Here is a 24,790-nt window from a genome sequence, read left to right as displayed (position 1 = left end):
TCATTTATATTCCTGTACAAAACACACCGACTACAGCCATTACAAAGTCCCCTTTGTCACCAGTTTCCCTTGGGCGAGAGGGTCTTTTCAGCCTTGGTCTTTAGGCTGTAGACTTGTATGACACCAGTGAGCAGCCAGGTTCGTTGCCTCTCACCCCTCAGTGCTGAAGATCGGACCCGGGCCCGTATACATGTGAAGCGAATACTTTCCCACTGAGTTTCCCTTCCCTGAACTCTATTCTCTTTTTAAATATATTCAAGGATCTGTCATAATCCATCAAAAGAGGAGAGGTTGGTACCTCCTTGGCCTAAAAGTCTTTAAGTCCAGGCTAGCCATAGCTAGAGATACTGTTGATGTCTCAACAGAGGGCCACCTAAAACGGAAGCTTTTTGCTTTTTTGGTTTGTTTTGTTGAGATAGTTCTCACTATGAAGCCTAGGGTGGCCTGGAATTCATAATTCTCCTTGTTCAGCATCTGGAACATTGGGATTAGAGGCATATGTCACTATATCCAGTGTTCTTTGCCACTTAGACTTGGTTCTTATCACCAGATTCTGGTGGCTGGGGCATAAACACTAAATGAGAGAGACCACATACATAAGAGAGAGAGCCAAGTCTACCTCTGGGAGACTGTATTTCTCAGTTGAGCAGGTGGGGGTGTACAGGATGGGTGTGTGCTTGTGCATATGTGTATACATGTGGATGTTTGTGTGTGAGCACATGAATGCTTGCATGTACATATGTGCATACACATGGTCAGTTCCCAAAAAGTGGGGAATAAGGATGACCACTTTCTTTCATATGGATTTTTGATCTAATTAGCAGGAAAGGATTCTAGTTTTTTTAGGGTCTCTAGAGCCAGCAAAGCAAGTTTCCTAAGACATGTCTTTTCCAAAAATCTTTGGCTCTCTTCTATCACTGAGAAATGCATACAACCTTGGGGCTCACAGTAGTTCTGGGGCCACCCAGCCTCCCCCCAACATCCCAGGGCAGGCTGGGAACACTGGATGTGGAAGATCTATCTGTATTCTTCTGGGCAGCTAGTTCATACTGCAGTGCTCCCCTTACTCCTCTCTCCCTGCATTGACCCATCACTGGGACAGCTGAGTTGGCCTCTGAATTTAAAACCCAGAATCCATGACATTGCTGTGTAGAATGACTGAGGCTCCAACTTGTCTGAGTTTGTGGGAGAGAGACAGCCAAGGGCCAGATTTCCCTTTTAGGAGAAAACACGGGGGACTGGAGAGATGACTTTGCCGTTAAGAAAACCTGCTGCTCTTCCAGAGGACAGAAGTTTGATTCTCAGCACTCAACACTGCTTAGCTCACAATTCTCAGTGACTCCAGTTCCAGGGGATCCGGCATCTCTGTCCACGTGAGCACCTGCACTTACGTGCACCTAACCACACGCCCACACACTCCTACACACAGCTAACAATATACTTTTAATCTTTAACAAGAAACATACATATAAACTCGCACATCCTTGTCCCCAAACTCACTCTAACAGTGACAAGAGTTACAACAACCCTATTTCTCCAGTGTGCTGGAGGAAGAAGGAGAGAAGCTGATAAGGCAGGGCACTGTAGCTGCTGTGGTAGTTGGCTCTGACAGCAGTTGGTGCTGAGTGCCAGCTCAGTTTGATGCCTCCCACTGTGGATGAGGAGACCCTATACACTTCTCACCCCCATAAAGAGGACTTGGAACCTACAGCCAAGGAGGCCAGGTCACAGGGACACTGGGTGTCTCTAGGGAGAAAGTCACCTCCCAAAAACCTCTCTGGCTACTGACCAGAGTTCTGTAGTTCCCTCAGACCTGGGCTACAGTCATCTTGATGCTTTGGAAAAAATCAGCCTTTAGTTATTTGCAGATGTCCTAATACCAACAGATTAATAAGTTCTCATAGTTTCTGCTCCTCAAAGGTCATGGGAGACACTGACTATTATGGACCAATTTTCTCACATATATACACTTCCAAAATAGGCACCAAACTTTTGTTTTGTTTTTTTTTTAATGTATTTGTAAGTGACAGCCCTGGTATGGTGGCTCATCCATATAACCCTAATACTTAGGAGGCTAAGGAAGGGTAATTACGACTGGACTATGGGCTAAGACTATTTCAGGCAAACAAACAGTCAAAAGTCAGTAACAAAACGTATCTGAGCCCTGGAGCTGGGCTGTGTTGGAGTCTGCTATTGTCCCTCTTCTCAGTAGATAGGAACTGGTTGTCCGTGGGGCAGTGGTGGTATACACCTTTAACCCTGGCACTCAGGTGGCAGAGGCAGGCAGATCTCTTGTGAGTTCAAGGCCAGCCTGGTCTACAGAGCAAGTCCCAGGACAGCCAAAGATATACAAGAAAACTAAACCGAAGCAAAGCAAAACAAAACTGTTAACCAGACAGTACTTTTTAGATCACAGGAATCTCTCGGGTGCTTTTGGGGTGTCCCTGGGTTTCAGGCTGTTGGTGATGGAACTGTGGGTGTATCTCCACAAAGGGGCACTCCCACCCCAACTACCTTCAAGGCCAGGTGACACCACTCTCTGCCTGGATGGACATCAGGGATTCCGACCAGTGGGGTTGTTCTCACAACTGTGTACCAGGAAAAAGAAGCCCAGGTTAGGCCCTCTGCTTCTCAAGACAGGGACCAGCACTGTCTCTGATGAAGTTCCATATTTTGTGACTTGGGCCTCAGCAGTTCCCTCACTGGCTCAGACTGGCAAAGAGGCAGCACCCTATGCCTTTCAGAGAACTCTCTGTGCCTTAGGTCCCATGTGTCCCCCTTGGGTACCAGAGTCTGAAAGCTCCCAGGAAAACTCAGCAAAGTAGTCTGCACATCAGATACACCTTGGTACTCAGGAGTGTCAGATGCAAGACAGCCTGTTGTCATTACTGTGTAAGGGTCCCCGGCGGGCATGGGCAGGCAATGGTAGTTGCTAGATAAACAACCATTGAGCCTGTCCTGTAGGGGCTTTCTGTTAAAATCCTTTCTCTAGAAAGCTCTCCCGGGGCCCATGAAGGATGAGGATTCTGTGAAGCCATATGCATCCTGGCTTTCATGAGAAGGGTGTGGGGAGATTACCTTGCTGAACATGGCCCTGTTGGACACTCCACTGGGTGTGTGACTTCCCAGGTAGAGAAGGGTGTGTCCTGTGGCAGAGCCAGTTTGGCCAGCCCCACCTTGTTGGCAGAAGCGTGGTTTCAAAATGGGCTAATAGCTGAGGACACGGATACTCTTTTTATCTTGGCCTGCCTGGCACATACAAGACTCCCAAAAAAGCAGGCAGTTTCTGTCTGGTTATGCAGAACTGAAATAGAACTTTCTGGGATCAGCCAGGTATCAGCTATATCCCAGGTCAGGGTAAAGGGAAGTGTCCTGAACCTCAGCCAAGCTTAGGCTGTTCCATCTGGTGTGCCCTGCTCAGAGCTCCTCCTAACCTGTACCAGCCCACTTCATCTGTGATGGTCCCCTGGACAAGGAGGCCAGGGGAATCCAATGCTCACCGGCAACTGGAGTCTCCACTCCCAGAAGAAATTCTCTGGAGCAACAGTTCCTCACCTTTTCCACCAGTGCATGCTAGGAACCCAGCCCTGTGCTAGGCACAGCAAAATAACCTTTGGTTTGAAAAGCTTGGAGGAGTACTTGAGCCCTACCGTGATAACCAGAGAACAAACAAGACCAAGGGAGACTGGGTGTGCAGCTGAAGGACTCCCGCTGTGGGTCTCTAGGGGCAGAACAGAATTCATGGAGATGACAGGTCTGAGCAGGTGCCCGAGAGGAAGGTGGGGTTCGAAAGAAGGTGGGCAGAGAGTAGGTGAAGCCGGGGGGCTAGGACATGTCTGCTGTTGTGCTCAAGTGTGAGAGGGAATGTTGGGGGGGAAGAGATGGCTGGCTGGGGTGGGGGAGGGCTCAAGTTGATGTGCTTGCCTCTAAAGTTAATGGAAGCTTTGCCTGAGAAAGGCAGGTGTGAGTGTGTGAGGATATGAGGAAGCAGGGGCCAGGGGGAGCCTGGGGGCTGGTGGAAGGAATTAGAAGGTACCCAAGAATAAACTGAGCACAGATAGGACCACAGTCCAATAGGTAGCAATACAAAAAAAAAAAAAAAAAAAAGGAAGCAGAGAGAATAGTCAGGTGAGTACCACCTCATCCAGAATGGCTGCTTACTGTCCTGCCCAATGACTTCAGCAAATATGAGTTTCTTGGGCCTCGGGAGCTTAAGAGATGTATTAATTTACTTTGATCCAACTCACTCTAGAACTCATGTTCCTTGTGTACACAGTGGACTCGTGGGCTCCTGAGAGCTCCCCATGTAAGAAGGAGCCGGAGGAGAGGGACCATCAATGTGGGTTGAAATACCTCACTTCTTCAGGAAAAGGGAGAAGGAAAGAAAGCATGTGGGGGCCAGGGAGCCTTAAAGGCAGAGCCACAAAACAACCTGGGGTCTTCCTTAGCATAATGAAGTGTCTTCCTCTGATGCAGGCACAGGCACATAAAGAAACAAATACCTCCCTGGCTTCGCTTTTTGAGCAGGTGACTCCAAATGACTTCCCCTGTGTCACTAGGAAAAGGGAGGACAGAACATGGGCTAACTGCGGTGAGGCTTCTGGTCAATGCAGTCTTATCTAGCTTGCCTTGGACTGTGGTCACAAGAGTGGCCTCCCAAGAACTCCCCAGGTGTTCAAAGCAGAGAAGGACACTTCTGTGCTCACATTCTGGGCTTCAACTTACCCACCCACCCCAGCCCTTTGACTAAATGGTCAGTTCTGCTCCGGGGAAGTTGAGTTTCTAGTCTGGAATGTTTTGATTCATAGACTATCCCACCTGAAGTTGGAGTTTCCCAAGACATCATGAGATAGTCCTACACGCGGACGAGCACACGTGTGTGTGTGTGTGTGTGTGTGTGTGTGTGTATGTGCTCGCCCTTTGTATTCAAAGAGGAGGAGGCTGCCAGCAGATTCCTATCTGAGTGTGGGGGTGTGGCTGGAGAGACATTGGCAGAGAACTCTCCCACCTGCTGTGGGCACAGGTGTCCATCCATTCATTCTCCTCTGGCTGCAGCTGTTTGCTTAAGACTTAGAGACAGTGTTTGGAAATGGGGATGGAATTGCTATCATTTGGAACCCGGGGGCAGGGCCACCACAAACCTCCTGCGAGGTTTGGGCATCCAGACAAAGAAGATGTATCCTGCCGCAGATGCTAGGAGCACCCATGTAAGAAAAGACTCCTCCATTTGGCTGAAAGCCTGCCGAATTCACTCTGAGTTCAGCGTGGAGCTCTGAATATTGGGTGTCTTCTTCCTGGGCCAGTCCCCCTTATGGATTATCTAGAACCTTCTTTAGAAATGGTGTGGGTTATTAAGACTCCTCAGTAAGGGGCCAAGGAGATGGCTCAATTGGCAAAGTGCCTGCTGTCCAAGCCTGGGAACGTGAGGTTAGATCCTAGCACTCACTTGAACACCGGGTGCGGCAGTTCGAATCTGTTGGGGTCATGGAGAAAAGCAGATCGCTGAAGTTCATCAGCCACCGAGACTAGCTCATAAACCCATGAGCTCCGTGTTTAGTGACAGAACTTGTCTTAAGAAATTAAGATGGGGGAGGGGGAAGCAGAGGGGACTAGAGGCATAGCTCAGTCAGCAAATACGTTGTCATGCCAATATGTGGACCCATACCCATGTCAAAACCCTGGCATGATGGCATGCAATCATAATCCCAGCGTTAAGGAGGCAGAGACAGGAGGATCCTTGGAGTGTACATGCATGTATGTACGCCTTGGCCAGCTCCTGAGGGCAGCCAGTGTGAGAGTCAGAGGGATGCAGATGGTCCAAGCACTTGTGTCATGTCCAGTCGTAATTTACAAACATTAGTCTAATGACGTCTAATGACCGTCTACGTCATGAACAATTAGGGTCTCGGCTATACAGCTGGAGAAACTCAGATGTATTGGCTTTAAGCCCCTTGCCTAAGGTTGCACCCAAGGAGGCAACTGACATAACCAAGGCAGGATGACTCCAGTCTGTGCTCTTGTCTGTCACATTTCCTTCTCAGGCATAAGTCCTAGCCCGGTTATGCGTGAGGAAAGTTTGGATTCCCACGACGCCACCGCCAACTCAGCCTCAGAGGCTGCATCATGGGCCACCTGTGCAGGCAGGGCTGGAGGCAGTAAGTATGCTGTATCTGAGCCTTGGAGAGTATCCAGGCCTGTATAGAGTTAGGAGAGGACAGTGTCCAGCCAAGTTTTTCTCCTGCTTGCCCAAGTGTCAGCAAAAGGCACCGGAGATATGAGAGAGCCGCCTCCAGCTGCCACATTCCTGCCATCCAGCACTGTGACTTTAAAAACTAAGGTGGGGCTCCCAGGAATGGATGACACTACTGGGGTGTGGCTGTGGAGAGGGGTCCTCGCCCATTCCCTGGGGGCAGCCCACCTCGCTGAGACTTGCCAGAGCCGGCTGCTGCTCCTTTTCCCAGCACAGGTTGCAGAGCCCACAACCTCTCTCAGGCTTAATCAGCAGGATGGCGTCTTTGCTGGGTGTGGGCCAGGAGGGCATATGTACTCCTCATCAGGTGTCTGAGATGACGTCCAGGTGTGTCACTTACTGAGAACAAGGGAGCTCCTGTTGCCTTCCCCTCGGAAGCCCAGCCTGCCACCTCCCAAACTCCATCTGCCGCCTTCCTGCCTCTGTACAGTTTGCATATAGTCATCAAGGAGTCTGGTTCACCTCCAAATGCCGAGAAAACCACCAGCTCCTCCAGCCTCTGCCTTAGCGTTGTCCGTGTCTCTCCAGCTCCCACAGACCAGCTCACTGCGTGACAGGGAGTTTTGACCCAGTTGGAGGAAGAAAACTTTGCCTGTTTTGTGTGGGTGAAGGGAGTGTACCTGCCCTCGCCAAGGTTAGCAGTATACGGCTTCCTGGCTTTGGACACCAATTTCCAACTGATAGCTTGACACCTTTCTTTGGGGGCACAGGGACAATGGCCCCTCCTTAGTCCTGTGTGTCTAGATCCGGGGTAGATGGTAATTGCTGGTCACACAGCAGCCTCCCCCGCAGACACAGCTCGGCCCCATTTTCTCTTTATCCTTTGCTTAGGGTTGGGTGGGCAGCCTCTGGGCTGGACTTGGCCCTTGCTCATCCCAGCAAAGGTGACTCCCAAGTCGGCACCTGTATGGGGAGGTTTTTATCGAGCTCAGTGTTGATCCTGTTGTCTGAGAACAAGTTCCAGCAGGCCAGACCCGACGGCTTATGGGTCTGGGAAAGTCTTCTGTGGACAGTTCAGTACCAGAGCTGATTCTCACCAAGCCTCTGGTTTTGCAGGCTCCTCCCAAAGAAATGAATTCTCTGTTGGGCTTACAAGACCCTTAGGGACATCTCATTGTTCATGGCACATTTTCCCAGTGGATGAGTCTCTGCCTTTCTCCCAGTCAGCCTGATGACACAGACCAGAGGTCTCCCTGCACCCACCCTGTACCCTGTACCACCTCTGTGTGCACAGAGGCCTCCCTAACTAGCAGCTCAAATGGAAGAGACATTACCAAACGTGCACACCTGACACCAGCTGGATGGGATGGCCCGAGTGACAGGGCAAGGGCTTGAGACAAAAGCCCATGGGTGCTGCTCATGCTGAGAGGCTATTGGAGGACCCCCCCCCTCTGGCTTGTAGCCCCCCCCCCATCTTGTGGTCAGATCAGTGATATAGAACTTTCTTTCTTACATTTCCACAGTAAAAAGTACATGTGCAGGGCTGAAAAGATGGCTCAGCAGTCAAAGGCACTGACTACTCTTCTAGAGGGACCAGGTTCAATCCTCAGCACCCGAGTGGTGGCTCAGAACCATCTGGAACTAGAGTTCTGAGGAATCTGACAACTTCTTCTGGTGCCTTCTTCGGCACTAGACATACATGTGGTATATAGACATGCAGGCAGGCAGAACACCAATACATACAACACTGTACATACAACACTGTACATACAATAAATTGCTTGTTAGAATTTAAAAGTAAATTAACTTTCACATTACAATTCAGAATGTACCCAGTGCAGCACAGAACAGGTTATATCTCTACTGTGTTTCACTCTGTGTTGCATGTTTTCCGATGTTTTTCTTTATTCTGTACTTTTAATAAAGGTGGGCATATCTGCTAAAATGATCTCATATTCCACAGCAGACCACAACCAGCATTTGGAAAAGAAATAATAATAATGCCCATGGTTCCTTCCTCTGCAAATATTCCCAGATCCTCTGAACATTGTAATGGGGCAATGGAGGGCTACCTTTGTGAACAGCTAGATCCAGGATGTCAGTTAAGAGCTAGACTAATCCTCTCACCCCTTTCCCCGTCTAGATCTACAATGGGACCCTCAAGCGGGAACCTGACAACAGGCGCTTCAGCTCCTATAGCCAGATGGAGAACTGGAACCGGCACTATCCCCGAGGCAGCTGTGCCACCACGGGCGCTGGCAGTGACATCTGCTTCATGCAGAAAATCAAGGCGAGTCGCAGTGAGCCTGACCTCTACTGTGACCCAAGGGGCACACTGCGCAAGGGTACGCTGGGCAGCAAGGGCTACAAGACCACCCAGAACCGAAACAGGTTTTACAGCACTTGCAGCGGTCAGAAGGCCGTGAAGAAGTGTCCCGTGCGGCCACCCTCCTGCACCTCCAAGCAAGACCCAGTGTATGTGCCACCTATCTGCTGCAACAAGGACCTGTCCTTTGGCCACTCAAGGGCCAGTTCCAAGTGAGTGCTGCAGGGCTGTGGTGGGAACAGGTGGGAGGCAATCTGCTAGCCTGGCTCACTCTGCAAGGGTGGCTCGCTCCCAAGGAGGAGGGGAGAGGCTCAGCCTGTGTTTTGACTTTCCTATTGCAACCTGGAAGAGTGTCTGGTCTGATGGACCACAGACCTAGAGGAGCCCTCGGGGTGAAAAGGCCACAGGTCTTAAGGGTACAAGCTATGAACAGAGGAAGGCAACAGAGAAATTAGCAGGTTAATGGCTGCCACACTGTGTCTCCCTGATCAGCAACAGCAGCACCTGGGGATGTGTTAGAAATACTTGTCCTCGGGGCTGGAGCAATGGCTCAGCAGTTAACAGCACTGGCCGCTCTTTCAGAGGACCCAGGTTTAATTCTCACCACCCACATTTGTGACTTGTAACCATCTATGAGATTCCAGTTCCAGGAGAGCCAATGCCCCTTTCCGGCCTCCAGTTATGCAAGTGGTACACAGAAATTCATGCAGACAGTATATCCATGCATATAAAATAATAAAAAAATTTTTGAAACTAAATATTCATTCTTGGGCCCAACACAGATACCTGGAGGTACTAGCAATGTGTTTTCTCTCTCTCTCTCCCTCCCTCTCTCTGTCTCTGTCTCTGTGTTTGTGTGTGTGTGTGTGTGTGTATTTGTCTCTGTCTCTGCCTCCCTCTGTGTCTGTCTCTCTTTCTCTATGTGTCTGTCTGTCTGTCTGTCTGTCTGTCTGTCTCTCTCTCTCTCTCTCTCTCTCTCTCTCTCTCACACACACACACACACACACACACACACATGCATACACACACACCACTATGAAGAGAGCTATAGGTACAGGGTACCTTGGAGCCACAGTAACATTAAACCCTACCTTTTGAGGCTCAGAGTGACATGAACCTTCCACTATTTCTTATTGTCCAATAACAGCTACCCACTTATTTGACAGCCATTTAGGAAGTATCTACTCCATACAGGCCCTGTGTTGAAGCACAGGAGGCACAGCCATGCTGACAGCCCAGGGCAGCTCTGAACACATTCTTGGTGACCAAGGAGCTGTGTGTTCTTCCTAGTCAACCCCTTTCTAGGCAGACCCTAGTGAGGGGTGAACAAAGCCCAGAGACAGAAAACTTGCCCAAGGCCACACAGCTGGTTCTTTACCCAGTATACTCCTAGTCCACACTGTTCTGAAAGAAGGCATAATCCAATTTAAAGTGGACCCCTTGAAATACATAAGACATATTTAGAATAACTTGTGAACAGACTCAAAGTCCCTCTCTTTGAGAGACCAGTCATGGTACCATCTGCCCTCAACTGGAGGTCTCAGATTGAGTAAAAAGCCATGCAGAAGGGACATGTGACTGAAAGAAGATAAGGCAGTGACTCCTCAATAGATAACAGGTGTTCAACTAGCCCATTGAACTCTGCCCCTTGAATGACACTTTTCAGAAATGAAGTTGGATGACCCTAGCTAAAACAATGGCTGTTCCTTGAGCACCAGCTACAGCCAAGTATCAGTTTTGTACAAATGAAGAGAGGGTTACTGCTGCAGATGCTGAGGACATCTGTGGGGTAGGGCTGGGTACCACAGAGGGTCTGTCTCTGCCCTCTGGGACCTTTTCTCTCTACTTGAAAGGAAGACACTTGGGTAGAAAAGCTGCCTGTGGCTATACATCATGGGATCTCAGGGAGTTCCCAGCTGAGGATTCCCTTCCTTGGAAAGGCTTCCTGGAAGGGAGACTCAGCAGGCCTGGGCTAAGCCTTCATGCTTGGAACTAAGGATGTCTTGCTACAACCAACAGACTCTTGCCAGAGTCTAGGGAACGTGCCAGAGGTTGCCGGGGAGCCAAACATTCCATTAAAACGGTGAACTAATGGCCATTTGCTGTGGTTCAAGCTAATGCACGAGCTTCAGTGACTGTCTAAGCCATCATGGATCTGAACCTGATGAATGGAGAAGCTGTGGATGGTTTCTGGGGTATAGAGGACAGGATTTTAGACTGTACTATGTTATGTGGAATGGCTCTCTAGACATTAGCCCCATTAAAGTGATTCTAACACAGACAAATATGGTGGCTGTCAGGATGAGAAAGACTGAATGTAAGAATCTCTCTCCCCCGCCCAGTGTGTGTGTGTGTGTGTGTGTGTGTGTGTGTAAAAAGCTAACTGGAAGTCAGGCAGTGATGGCACATATACCTTTAATCCCCACACTTGGGAGGCAGAGACAGGAGAATCTCTGTTGAGTTTGAGGCCAGCCTGGTTTACAAACTGAGTTCCAGGACAGCTAGGGTTCTGTTACACAGAGAAATGCCATCTCAAAAAGACCAATCAATCAGACAAGCTAGCTGGGCTTGGGGCGGAAAGGAGAGAAAGAGTAGACAAGCCAGTCTCTTTAACTTTCCCAGGACCAGGAACAAACACGACCACAGGATAGATGGGGCATTGCCTTTCAGGAAATAGGGCCAAGTTTGTGCACAGTGTGAAGGTAACTGTCTTGTTTTGGCCTTAACCCCTGAGAGGGATCTCATCACAAGAGGAAAACCTAGCACACAGCCTTTTTTCCTTCCACTTAGAGAGCTGTTCACAAGATTTCCTCTAGGACAGCCTGCCCTTTCCTGCCTCTGTAGAGGGCTGATAGAAGCGGTGGTGTTTGAGTGTATAAGGAAGAATTTAGAGCCTGCTCACTGGAGCCCCCCTGTTTGCCCTGTAATACCATGTACCCTACTTTTTCAGGATCTGCAGTGAGGACATTGAGTGTAGTGGGCTGACCATTCCCAAGGCTGTGCAGTACCTGTGCTCCCAGGATGAGAAGTACCAGGCCATCGGGGCCTATTACATCCAGCACACCTGCTTCCAGGATGAATCCGCCAAGCAACAGGTAACAGGCCGCATGCCTTCCTCGCCGGTAGGTCCTGACTGTGTCAGCCTGGGCCCCACAATTGGAGGGGAGTGGAAGCCCGTGCAGCTGGATCCCAGACACTGAGCTAAGGAGTATTCCTGCCATTGCAAGAGCAGGACTTCAACTTAACCTGCAGAGGACACCTCCTGAGTGGACTTTTGATGGATGTATCTCCTCCACTGGTCATTGCTATATGAATTTTCCTAGGGAGACAAACAGCTGTTCACCCCTCATAGTGTCCCAATGACAGACCAGAATACCAGTCCCACCAAAGCACAAGCCCATGTACCGATTGGTTTACTGGGCTTATTTACAAAGTACAGTGGATGATCAGCTTACAGAAGCTCGAGTGATCCCAAAGCGAGGCTCGTCCCAACACCGATGTATAGATGGAGCCCCCCAGTCTTCATCTAACCTTTCACATTCTATATATTCTATCACCTCCAAGACCTGTGCAGCCTGGGAAGAATTGCGTGTCTCTAGGAGGGAGGTGTGGGAAGGAGTGGCTGAACACTCAAGTTAATGATTCTCTCCATCCCCACCTTCTAGTAACAAGTCCTATCTTTAATTAATTTATCTATTTATTCTCTCTCTCTCTCTCTCTCTCTCTCTCTTGTTTGTGTGTGTCTCTCTGTGTGTATGTGTGTGTGTGTGTATTTATGAAGTGGTCAGAGAACAACTGTCAGGACTCAGTCCTCCTACTGTGTGGGTTCTACCTACTGTGTGCATCCTAGAGGTTGAACCCAGATCATCAAGATTTGGGGAAAGCACTTCTACCCTACCCACTGACCCATCACCCCAGCCCTCAGCAAACATGATCTTAAGAGCCTCTTACAAGCAGTTGCAGTTTCTGCAATGCTGCTAACGGCTGTCCCAGTGGGAAGATTGTGTTCTACAGCAGCCATGGCAGAGTTCCAGGGCTCAGCGACAGTCTTGAGTTTCACAGACACCCACTTCCTCAGATCCCACTAAAGGATATGACTATACCCAAGCCCTCACCTCCCTCCCTCCCTCCCAGCCCCTTCCCTCAGTAAAATCAGGAATCATTCATGCCCCCACCAACACCGTTGGTCAGATAGGAAAACACCTCTAAGACATAGAATAGCTATGTGTACCTCAAGTAGTTGTCCTAGAAACCCTGGGTCGTTTTCATCAAAATTTCTACAAGAGATTTTCTGTGGTACCTTGTGTCTACCTCACCTTAGGATTCTGAAGTACATGGAGACAGAGGAAGGATTGATTTAGGGCCCTAAGTAGCATAGGAGGGAGTTAGCTCTGAATGCAGGTCTTTGGGATTCATGTCTGGGTCAATTACCATGACCTCATTGCTGTATTTGCTTGTGGTTGACTTGTGTGCTTCTGAACTGATTTTGTTTTTTTTGTCTGAGTATCAGTTACTTTGAGCAGAGAAAACTTGTCTCTTCCTCTAAATGACCAATACGGCAACTCTCTCCGCAGGTCTATCAGCTGGGGGGCATCTGCAAGCTGGTGGATCTCCTCCGTAGCCCGAATCAGAATGTCCAGCAGGCTGCTGCCGGGGCCCTGCGCAACCTGGTATTTAGGAGCACCACCAATAAGCTGGAGACTAGGAGGCAGAATGGGATCCGTGAGGCTGTCAGCCTCCTGAGGAGAAGCGGGAGCACGGAGATCCAGAAACAGTTGACTGGTAGGATATTACAGCAGAGAAACTGGGGTAGGGAGTGGGCAAGGTGGCAGGGTGTGTCCTAGGCTAGGCTAAGGCACAGCTGTGTGGGTTTCACTGAGATACAATTCAGGAGCTCATTGGCGCTGACTTCAGTTGAAGTGGTGGCTCCCAGATGATGACCTGGGGTGGTGTACACCCTTCAGGAGGCATCTTCAAGGCTGGGGTACAAGGGAAGGAGCCTTATGTGGTGGGTACTGTGATTTGCAAATGACAGGAAGGGGACAACGGGGCCAGGGTTAGTAGGCCTCAAAGGATGGCTGTTTACACTACACTTACCCCGTGTTCCTAACGTACGTGAAGCACTCAAAACAGGACACAGGACAGAGAAGCCACCACAAAGACCTTGAAAGGGACTGGAGAAGCCAAGAATGTTCAGAGTAACAAGCCCACTGCCATGGTTGATGCTTTCCATGTATTGTTTCAAATGGAAAACAGAGAACATTGAGCAATTCTCAGCTCTGAAACACATGGTTAAAATGGATGATTAATCACCTGTAATTTAGGGATTGTTCATGTGAATAATTCCTACCTAGACAGGGGACTCTGACATGTTCTCAGACCTCAAAGAACCTGCAATCTCCACGGGCACTGAGAACAGGATCATGAGAAAATCAAACAATGGTTCTGATGGGCCAAACCTACCTGGAACATAGCCATTTGCGAGAGCCCAGACTCGGGGCAGTACCACTAGACCTCGGGTTTTCAGAGCCCGCCATGTCGAACTAACCATGTCTGTGTCCAGGGCTGCTCTGGAACCTGTCTTCCACTGATGAGCTCAAGGAGGAGCTGGTGGCCGATGCTCTGCCTGTTCTGACTGACCGCGTCATCATTCCATTCTCTGGCTGGTGTGATGGCAACAGCAACATGTCCCGGGAAGTGGTGGACCCCGAGGTCTTCTTCAATGCCACAGGTTGCCTGAGGTGAGGGAAGAGGGTGTGTAAGGTCTTTCCGCTCACACCCTTCCACAGTCAGCCTCCATTTCAGCCAACATCCAGCCAGAGTCGAGAACATACCACTCAGTCTGGCCCTGCTTTCTGTGGGCTGGCTCCAGGACAAAGAGTCAGGCAGTGCCAATCTCTGTGAGTCAGGCAGTGCCTTGCAACACCCTGAGTGGACCTAGAGGATAGTATTGGGAACCGAGGAGTGGAAGTGACCTACATTTCAATATCCAGATGGGTTCAACTAAAATCCCCTCCTCCACCCACAGAAAAACGTACTTCTTGTGCTATCTTGAAGAACATTTTTTTATTCAAAAGTCTACTGACTGGCTGCCCATGAGTCACCTCCCGCCTGAGTGCTGAAACCATTTGCCATGTTCATTGGCATGGAGATGGTGCCGCTTTGCCCAATGCTGTTTGAGTTCCACAGCAGGGTGTGGCAAAGCCCTGGTGGGATCTGGATGTGCCTGCTCTCAGAGGTTCAGGGTGGGTACCTGCATGGAGTATGGAAACCGTGGAGCAAGGTCCCCTTTAGGGTCTCCCTTTGCCACAGTGGGATTTGTCCCCTGGAACTTCAGAGAACTTTCAGAGTAGGGGTGAAGTTAGTATATACTGTGTGTTTCCTGTTGTGCTTTTCCCAGCCAGCCTTCAGCCACAGCCTCCAGAGGGCAAAGAGGCTAGGTAGATGAAAAGTCAGAGTAAGTGAGGACTTTATGTGGCCACGGGACTGCTGGATGTGACAGTGTATACACACACACACACACACACACACACACACACACGCACGCACGCACGCACGCACGCACGCACGCACGCACGCACGCACGCACGCACACGTCCTGTGCATGCACCATACACACCACCTTGGGCAGGAGGAGCCACAGTGCTTGGGAATGAACACACCTTTATTAAAGACCACGACATCTGGACCCCAGGTTAACCCCTTGCTTATTTCTGGTCCAGCACCTTCTCAGTTCTGCTTTTGCTTCCACAAAAAGACAAGCAGCAGCTTCTAACGCCTCCCCTTCAAGTGGCCACTAGAGGGCAGGACCCGGGCTGCCAGATGCAGTGGAGGCCTTTAGAGTCTTGTGCCTGGGGACTACGTGACCGAGACAATTGAGTTCAGAGGACACCCCTTTCAGCCAGGACCAGGCAGACCCGGATGAATCTTTTCCGTCTCTCTTTTTCTTCATTTATTTTTCTCTTTTCCCGTCTTCTTCTGGCCACAACGCATATTCTGCCGGTGCCCGCTGCTGCTCTTAACTGCACATGCCCACTGCACTCTGCCCATCCTGCCCTCTCATCACCCCATCCGCATCTTCCTCCTCCCGGGTTCTTTCCCACAGGAACCTAAGTTCAGCTGATGCTGGCCGCCAGACTATGCGGAACTACTCTGGGCTCATTGACTCCCTCGTGGCCTATGTCCAGAACTGCGTGGCTGCCAGCCGCTGTGATGATAAGGTGAGGGTGCAAGCCCCTGGTGACACCTCCATCCCCAACTCTGCGGTCTGTGCCCATAGCTGCAAATCCCCCGGGGCCACACACTTAAGTCGGGGACTCTCCTAGTTCTGACAATTCTTTCCCAGAACCCATGAATCAGGGTTACACTTTCCGAGTGCTTGTGAAATCTGTCTCAGAGACAGGACCCGAGCAGAGAGGCAGGAACCGTGGAGGAGACATCTGCAACGCGCTTGTGCTCTGACGGCCACATTTGTTTTTGTGGTGCTGAGCCCACAAAAGTGCTCCCAGGAGCCTCCGTTTCCTTTCTGAGGTGAAATTTGTACCCGTACCATGGAAGGCCACCCTCTGCCTAGCTCTGCCACCCCTAAGCCCTAGCCTGGAGGTGGCGAAAGCAAATGTAGCTGTGAGCTTAAAGGCTGCCATAAGGTCCTGAGCATTGCTGGTATGCAAGCAGCACCTTTGATCTTGGGGGCTGAGGGGTGACCGTGGGAAGAGGGGACAGCAAAAATTGCAGTGACTAGATGCTTTGAAAACCAGAAGGAACTGGGACTGGAGAAGATGTTTTCAGTCTTCCGCCCCATATGTGGTCTACAGCAGTGTGAGTGGTCCCACTGTGTGCTATGCACAAGGCTCCATGATTGGTATTTTTCATGTGCAACTGCTTCTCAGAAACCATAGATATTGGTCCAAATTCCCACACACAACTAAATCTACAGCCTCAAGCCCTCCATAAAAGGAGCACAGAGAGGCTATATTTGCATATATACACTCCTTTGTGTAATTTAAATCATCTATAAGTTATTTGTGAAACCTAATATAAAGGCCAAATAAATAGTTACTAATAATGTCAAGAAAGAAATCTATAAGTATCCAGGAATATCTTTAAAAAAAGAAACTAATTTCGACTTGTGGTTGGTTGATTCTGGGGGTGCATGCAGAACTGAGGGCCTAGTGTATAATCTACCCCACCAGCCAAGAGAAGTAAGGCTAGCCCAGTTTACAGTTGAGGAAACTGAGGCCCATAAAGGTGAGGCAAGTTATACAGGCTCAGATAGGCAGGAAGTGACAGAGGCTGGAATCACATCCAGTTCCCAGGATGCAGCTGTGAGATCTTTCCAGACTGACAGTGGTAAAGGCCATGCTGAATACCCAGGGTAGATGGCTGGTCTGGAAGTCTGTTGGGACAGGATTCAGGCATTCTCTCCTTGCCCCTAGTCTGTGGAGAACTGCATGTGTATCCTGCATAACCTCTCGTACCGCCTGGATGCCGAGGTGCCCACCCGCTACCGCCAGTTGGAGTACAATACCCGCAACACCTACACCGAGAAGTCCTCCACTGGCTGCTTCAGCAACAGGGGTGATAAGATGATGGTGAGCAGGGTTTCCACACAGCCAGGGCCCTTCCTCAAGCATCCACCAGGTCTATCTCCCCTGCAGCCCTCGTCTCTTAGAACCAGAAAGCAACCCTAAGGATGGGCCCTTGTTCTTGGAAGGACACTGCAGTCCTAGATCTGGGGCAGGGAGTGCCACCTAGCATGCACAGGGGACCCACATAGGCTGTAGCAGCACAGACCAACCAAGGACAAACGCTCCAGGCCCCTTTCTGCAGGCTTCCGTTCCTCTTATTGTATCGTGGGAAAACCATCCTTATCCCCCTGATCTTTGAGCATTAGAGAAACAATAGGAAGAACTCTTAACCATCTTGGGCAATGGTCCCCAGCACCTCCTGGGTCTCCTAAGAAAGATGCTGTAGAGGAGAACCAGGATATAAAAGCCAGGCTCCGGTTTAGCCTGGAGATCCCCAAGTAGCTGAAATTCTCAGCATCTTGCTTCCATCCCCTAGTGTGGCCTTATACAATTGGGGGCTCTGGGGTAAAGCTGCCCTGGAACATATGTCTGAGAAGCTCCCCAAAGGCCATCTAGAGAACCATGGTCCATCTTCTCACTTTGGGGATTCTGGGATGCACAGAAGAAAGAAATACAGGGTGGGGCGGTCTTCTCCCATCCTTCCCAAGCAAGCCCACAAGCTGAAACTGGGGAAGAGGCAGAATGCCTGGGTATATTATACCATCAGGCTCCTCACTGGCATTATCTACAGAACAATAACTATGACTGCCCACTTCCTGAAGAAGAAACCAACCCCAAGGGCAGCAGCTGGCTGTACCATTCAGATGCCATCCGCACCTACCTGAACCTCATGGGCAAGAGCAAGAAAGATGCTACCTTGGAAGCCTGTGCTGGAGCTCTGCAGAACCTGACAGCCAGCAAGGGGCTGGTAAGGAGCTCCATTCTCCCTGCCTACCCCCTGCATTTTCCACCAGACTATCCTTTGCCAAGCTGAGTCTTTCAAACACATCTACCTCTTAGTAAGCTTGGAGCTACAGATGTGAACATGTCTGGCCTTGGGCTGATAGCCAGAGTGACAGGATCAGACACACTTCTGCCCTCTGAGAACTTCTGGGTAAAGCCCACATTATAATCTCTTGCCCTATGGTGATGACCAGTTGGGTTCTGCATTCGGTAGGAGACAGGGATGAGGAGTGTGTTTGCCAAAAGAAATCTCCATCTGATAAACTGATAGGTAAATTGAATCTGAAGAACAGGCGGGTCCTGAGAAAGTTGTGATAGAATCAGCTTGGAAGTTTAGGGGTTGGATAGTGTAGGGTAAAGCCAAAGGGTATTTGGTAGATATCCAGCTGTTGGCCCCCAGATATACTTAGGACTTGGGCAGCAATAGACATGGGTGTCTGAGGGTGAGGGAAACTTCTCTGGTTGAAAGGATAGGTCTGGAGTATCAAAGGACCCCAAACTGGCCTACATTAGGTCATAACAGGATGTTGGTTTGAGATCCAGATGAGCTGGCTTACTTGCAAAGGATCCCAGTTCCACCTCCATGTGGACCCGGACCCTTTTTAATCCATCTTGGTCTCTGGCAACCTGTCAGTAAATGTGGAGTGGACTCTGCAGAGAGTGGAGAGTCTGAAGGAGATAACCGGATTTTCTTCAGTTGTCATTTGCCCTTGACCATGTGGCTTCATGTAAACAGATATGGAGGGAGGTGTCTGAAATAGAAGAGCTGAGACATTGGGTGGGAATGGGTCACCATGTCAGAGAGAAAGGACACTTTCCCTGCCTACCCACATGAGTTTCAGATTGACCCCACCAGACACAGAGACACACAGCAGCAGGTCAGGCCTGACCCTGAAAAGTCACTTACTTAGGCCTGAGTAATTTTGTCTCCTTCCAACTTTAAGATGGAAGAGAAAAGGCTCAGGGTTTTTGGTTGGTTGGTTGGTTGGGTGGGTGGGTGGGTGGGTAGTTGGTTGGTTGGGTGGTGGATGGTTGGGTGGGTGGGTGGGTGGGTGTGTAGGTGCGTGGTTGGTTGGTTTGGAGTGTTTGTTCATTTGTTTGTTTTTGCTTGTGATCGTCTGCCTCTCTACTAACTATGGTGCCTGGAGGCCACAGACCAGTTCCCCCTTGGATCTTCTCTTTTAGATGTCCAATGGTATGAGTCAGTTGATTGGAATAAAGGAAAAGGGCTTGCCACAAATTGCCCGTCTCCTGCAATCTGGCAATTCGGATGTGGTGCGGTCCGGAGCCTCTCTGCTGAGCAACATGTCTCGCCACCCTGTGCTGCACAGAGTGATGGGTAAGAGCCTCTGTTCTCTATTCCATCCACATGGGATACTCAGGCCTGTGCTTTCTAGAGCCTTCTAGAAGGCAGCTGTCAAGCTATTCCAAAGTGCAAGTATTCTGAGGGGAAGTTAGCCCAAGAGAGGTGTGGGAATAGGAAGGAATTCTCACCTTATAGGTGAGTCTACAGAAATCCATCTGAATTGGAGTCCCTGTGGGTCCTTGAGGGGCTACCTTGCTTACTTCCTGACCCTACTCCTCAACTTTTTTTTCTTATAGGAAACCAAGTGTTCCCAGAGGTAACCAGACTCCTCACTAGCCACACTGGCAATACCAGCAACTCTGAAGATATCTTGTCCTCAGCCTGCTACACTGTGAGGAACCTGATGACCTCACAGCCTCAGATGGCCAAGCAGTACTTCTCCAACAGCATGCTCAACAATGTCTTCAACCTGTGCCGCAACAGGTGGGTAGAGGAGGGGCCTAACCCCCCCACACACACACCCCACACACACGAGCATGCACATGCACATACACATGCATACACACACACACACACACACACAGAGAGAGAGAGAGAGAGAGACACACACACACACCCCACACACACGAGCATGCACATGCACATACACATGCATACACACACACACACACACACACAGTAGCACTGAGGGAACAGAGAACATCCCTAAGGGAGGCAGGGGACAGGGTGAGGAAGAGGTTCTAGAAGCTGAATGCTAAAGGGCTGTGGCTTCTACCTCCAGGTCCTAGAAATGCATAGAGGGAACAGTATATTTTTTAGCTGAGGGACATGTGGGACTCTGGGCTGTCCAAGGATCAGCAGGAGGCCTAGAAGAGTCAAGGCCAATTGCATTAAAAATATATTTCCTTGCTCTGTGGGGCTCTGTCTTCGTCCAGGGATAGGGAACCAGCCTCAGAGGTGTCTCCAGATGGGCAGGGTGTGAGCGTGTAACTAACTGCTCCTCAGAGGTGTCTCCAGATGGGCAGGGTGTGAGCGTGTAACTAACTGCTCAGGTTCTTTGTTCTTGGATTTCCTCTTTTATGTACTCAGGGCCACCCCACATCTCTGGGCCCTAAAGAGGCGGGTGGCAAGGGAAGGATGTTCCTGTGTCACAAGGATTCTCATGTCACACTTTCCACCTGCATAGTGCCTCCTCACCTAAGGCTGCAGAGGCTGCCCGGCTACTCCTGTCTGACATGTGGGCCAGCAAGGAGCTGCAGAGCGTCCTCAGGCAGGTAAGAGCATAGACCAGCATCCCTCCTGGCCAGACCCTTCCCACACTTGCCCTACACTAAAGTCCCAGTAGATGTGGAAGGAAGTGAAAGATTCGTGCACCTCACAAAGCAAGGGAAGGCTGACTAGAGGGGAGAATCAGGAGCAGATCTGAGTGAGCATCCGTGAGTGTGAGCAGGGCTCTGACCAGAAGATCTACGTCGGGTGTCTCGCAGGTGTGGGTTGGAGGAAAGATGAGAGAGGCCCACCATAAGAACACTAAGATCAGCGATTCTCAACCTTCCCAATGCTGTGACCCTTTAATACAGTTCTTCATATTGTGACCCACCCCCAACCATAAAAGTACTTTCATTGCTACTTTATAACTGTAGTTTTACTACTGTTATGGATTGCAATGTCAATATCTTTGGGAGAACAAAGTTTGCCCAAGGGTTTGTGAACCACAGGTTGCCAACTGCTGAGTTAGAGCAAGGTAGCAAGAAGGTTGGACAAAGAGAACACCAGGCATTTGAGAACATAGTATGTCCTAGGAAGGTTCGGGGCTTGGTTACAGGGCTTTTTCAGTCTCAACTCAAGAGTGTACCATGTGCCCTTGGCACTGGAGAACCACTGGGCCTGTCTTCACCCACCTGAGACCCAGAAAAGCCAACCAAGGTGGCACACAGGAGAATCTCTAAGAGATTCAGGACTTCAAAACCATCCTTGGTGTCTTAGTTGTTGCTGCAATAAAACACCAAGACCTAAAAGCAAGTTGGGGAGGAAAACCACACAGGGCAGGAACCTGGAGTCAGAAGCAGATGCAGAGGCCATGGAGGGGAGCTACTTACTGATGAGCTTCCCCCGGCTTGCTCAGCCTGCTTTCTTCTAGATCTCAGGACCACCAGCCCAGGCATGGCATCACCCACAATGGTCTGCCCCCCCACACACACACACATCAATCACTAATTAAGAAAATGCCTTAGAGTCAGATCTTATAGAGACCTTTTTCTCAATTGAGGTTCCCTCCCCTCAGATGACTCGAGCTTGTGTCAAGCTGACATACAACTAGACATGACGCTCAGCTATGTAGAGAGGACGACATGAGATCCTCTCTCCAAAAAATGAAAACGTCTTGTTCCTTGCTTGATTTCTGCAAACACGAGTAGGAAGCTCAAATGCGCAAAGAGGAATTCTGAAACAAATTTTGCTAACTCACTGATATTCATGGCACTGTGATTTCTTCATCGGGACCTAAAGCCCAGGCATATGTACATAGTAGTCAAAGCATACTGATTTGTCCAGAGTCTAGATAAACCCAAGGATAGTACCAAAAGGCTCCTGACCAGGCATCAGGCCCCACACTGCTTGTCCTATGATGGATCATGTGTGCGTTTCTCCCCTTGCAGCAAGGTTTCGATAGAAACATGATGGGAAACATAACTGGGGCCAACAACTTCAGAAACTTCACCTCCCGGTTCTAAGAAGAGAGTGTCCAAGCAAGATCAGCTTGCAGGTGAGAACTGGCCTGCCCTTTGGCAAGGGATGCTTCCAGATCATCACTACAGGCCCATGCAGTTTGGAAGAAGCACCATTTGGCTTGACAGGCAGCTGGGCTCTGACTGACGGTGTAAAGAGGACAGCCATGTAGAAACCTAGATGAGACATGGGTTGTCCCATCACAGGACATTAGGGATATGTAATGTTTTATTAATACTGGAAGGGCTGAAAGTCTGTGTGGGACCACTGAGGATAGCTGTGTAGGTTGCCCATTGTACAAGCCAAGTGGTGCCATTCACAGGTGGGTTACATAATATAGCAATTATGTATCATCTGGAATTGATCAGCTACAGTTTACTTTCCATTCACATATACTGTCTCCATTTGCTAACCTAGGGCCTAGTCCTGGGAGCTTCTGTCTTCGGTACAATCTCATCTAAGCCAAGAATGTTTTCAGCTGAATAAACTGAAAATGTTTACTGCTGAATAAGCTCACCCTTGTTCTTTCTGAGCTCTGTCTGAGTGGTTCAACTCAGCTGTTCTGAATCAAACGCCTCTCCAAGCTGACTGATTCAATCTGGCTTCTCTTGCTTTCTCCTGAATTGCTCTGCTTGACCTCAAATTAACTCTAGCAATCTGTTCTAATCTTCCGGCTCCTTCTTATTCTCTGGCTCATTCTGTCTTCACCTGTGTCTAGCTTGTTCTCTCTCTGCAACTTGTCTCTGCAACAACTGCCTTCTGTCTCTGTGCTGCCCCTTAACTAGCTTCCCTTTCCTCCATTTTCTGATGAGAGTTGGGCATATCCTATGCTGTCAAAATCTTTCTCTGATTCGGCACTTGGTCTGCCACTCAATTAGACATCACTTTCAGTCACAGGTGTTTCCTTCTTCAAACTAACCTTACCTTCATTGTTTTTGATTAAAGGTATGTGCTAAGGGCATATCTGTATTTCAGCCAGGGTGATTAAAGGTGTGTTCTAAGGCTGAGCCACCACAACTAGAAAGAGCTTTTTTCAGTAAATGACACAATCTCAGGGTTCATTGTAATTAATATCCTATAACAGCCAGGTGACTAAGGAGGCCAGAAGAGAGCATCAAATCCCCTAAAACTGGGGTTACAGACAGTTGTGAGCTATCACATGGGCATTAGGAAACAAACCCTAGTCCTCTGGAAGAGCAGCATATGAGTTTAACCACAAAGCCATCTCTCTAGCTCCTCCCTCCTTTTTAAAAACCCATTCTTAGTCTGCATATACTTAGTGTGGACAAGCTTTGTTTCCATGTGATGCTTCTAGAGACAGGAAACTCAAATCCAGCACTCTGTCAAAGCTTTGCAAGCTGAGCATTCACTAGAATCAACTGGGATGCTGGCCTTCTGCCTTAGCAATTCTGATTTGATAGCCCTTAAGTACAGAAAAATTTATTTTTAAATGGGTATCCAAATGGTTTCTCATATAGATAAGCCATGAACCACAGTTGAATATTGAAGAAGACACCTTTGAGAAGGCGTGACTGAGAAGCAGCTAGCAGTATGGGTCAGAACTTCTGGCGTGGCAATGTCTCACTACCTGTAATTCTGCATGTTGTGGTTGTTGGGACTTTAGCCTGCAGTGTAACACATTCTAGGCAAATATTCTACCACTAACTTCTCCCTACTCTTCTTTGCTTATATTTTGTCTTGAGATAGGTTCTTCCTATGTCTCCCAGGCTAGCCTTGGACTTGCTCTATAGCCTAGGTTAGCCTTGAACGTGTGATTATATTGTTTCAGCCAGGTAACTAGTATTACTGGATTACACTGCCATGCCTAGCTTCCACTACACTCTAATGCAATAGTTTTTCTTTCTAGAAAGACATGATCCAGCTGAGAAGACCTCAGGCCTTGAGGATGGGTTACCTGCTCCATCCTGCACAGTATTTGGAGACGTTCAGATGCAGCCAAGAGCAGCCTAAAAACTGTGGATGATGGAAATAATTTTTGATTCTTTTTTTTTCCTTAGGGGAACTGGCAGGCTATAGGGTTGGGGAGGTTGGGTGGGGGGGACTTTCTTGAGTTAAAGGGGCTTACATCTGATGTCAATACTTTCTTCTCTGAGAAACAGTATATATATATAATGTGTATAATGTAAGTATGCGTGTGTGTTGTGTACCTGTGTGTGTTCATGTGTGTATGTGTGTTCTTATGTGTTTGTGTGTGTTCGAGTGTGCCTAAAATCATAATCAACAAGTGAAACAGGCTGGGCGTGCTGATCCTTTGCAGTTCACAGGCAGCACAGGGGACTCTTGTGTTCCCTTTATAGACATGTAGCCCGAGCTACATAAAAGCGTTAGCCAGCAGAGCTCCAGACTTCAGCCTGAGAGCAGCTATTTTGGGAGAAAGGAAGTAAGAATAGCACCTGAAGCCAGAGCTGTGGGGACGACTTCTTGTGCTCCCTCACCTCCTCAAGGGGATGTGGTGGGAACAGGTAGGCATGGGTACCTACCTGCCTGCACAGGCTTCTCACAGAACAGGAGAGGGAACCTGGAAATTATTTGCAATGTGCCTCAGACCCAGCTTGCTGAGTGTCAGGTGAGCTTGTGGTTGGGTGGGGTGGGGTCCCAGAGGCTGAAGGAAGGAAGTTTGGACGGATGGACCAGGAAAAGGAAGTGTCCTGTTAGGGCATCAGCTAGCCCACATCCCAGCCAGCAGCAGC

At 49.3% G+C, this 24,790-nt stretch overlaps 1 protein-coding gene across 1 annotated transcript in view; it reads left to right on the top strand.

Moving 5' to 3' along the window:
- Positions 1 to 24,054, top strand: part of PKP1 (plakophilin 1) — a gene marked incomplete at its 5' end in the record, with an annotated part of 43,640 nt that extends 19,586 nt beyond the window's left edge. Inside the window, 12 exons of the mRNA XM_080917595.1 lie at positions 8,334 to 8,728; positions 11,467 to 11,611; positions 13,091 to 13,298; positions 14,080 to 14,257; positions 15,622 to 15,736; positions 16,952 to 17,107; positions 17,835 to 18,011; positions 19,232 to 19,385; positions 19,649 to 19,835; positions 20,539 to 20,626; positions 22,010 to 22,116; positions 23,947 to 24,054. Coding sequence (XP_080773721.1) covers positions 8,334 to 8,728; positions 11,467 to 11,611; positions 13,091 to 13,298; positions 14,080 to 14,257; positions 15,622 to 15,736; positions 16,952 to 17,107; positions 17,835 to 18,011; positions 19,232 to 19,385; positions 19,649 to 19,835; positions 20,539 to 20,626; positions 22,010 to 22,084 — 1,878 coding nt within the window. The 3' untranslated portion in view covers positions 22,085 to 22,116; positions 23,947 to 24,054. The remainder of the gene's footprint in view (positions 1 to 8,333; positions 8,729 to 11,466; positions 11,612 to 13,090; positions 13,299 to 14,079; positions 14,258 to 15,621; positions 15,737 to 16,951; positions 17,108 to 17,834; positions 18,012 to 19,231; positions 19,386 to 19,648; positions 19,836 to 20,538; positions 20,627 to 22,009; positions 22,117 to 23,946) is intronic.
- Between the last annotated feature and the right edge of the window lie 736 nt (positions 24,055 to 24,790).

This window comes from Micromys minutus (assembly GCF_963924665.1).
Source record: "Micromys minutus genome assembly, chromosome: 6".
Taxonomy (NCBI): domain Eukaryota; kingdom Metazoa; phylum Chordata; class Mammalia; order Rodentia; family Muridae; genus Micromys; species Micromys minutus.
This window is presented reverse-complemented; position numbering and strand designations above follow the sequence as displayed.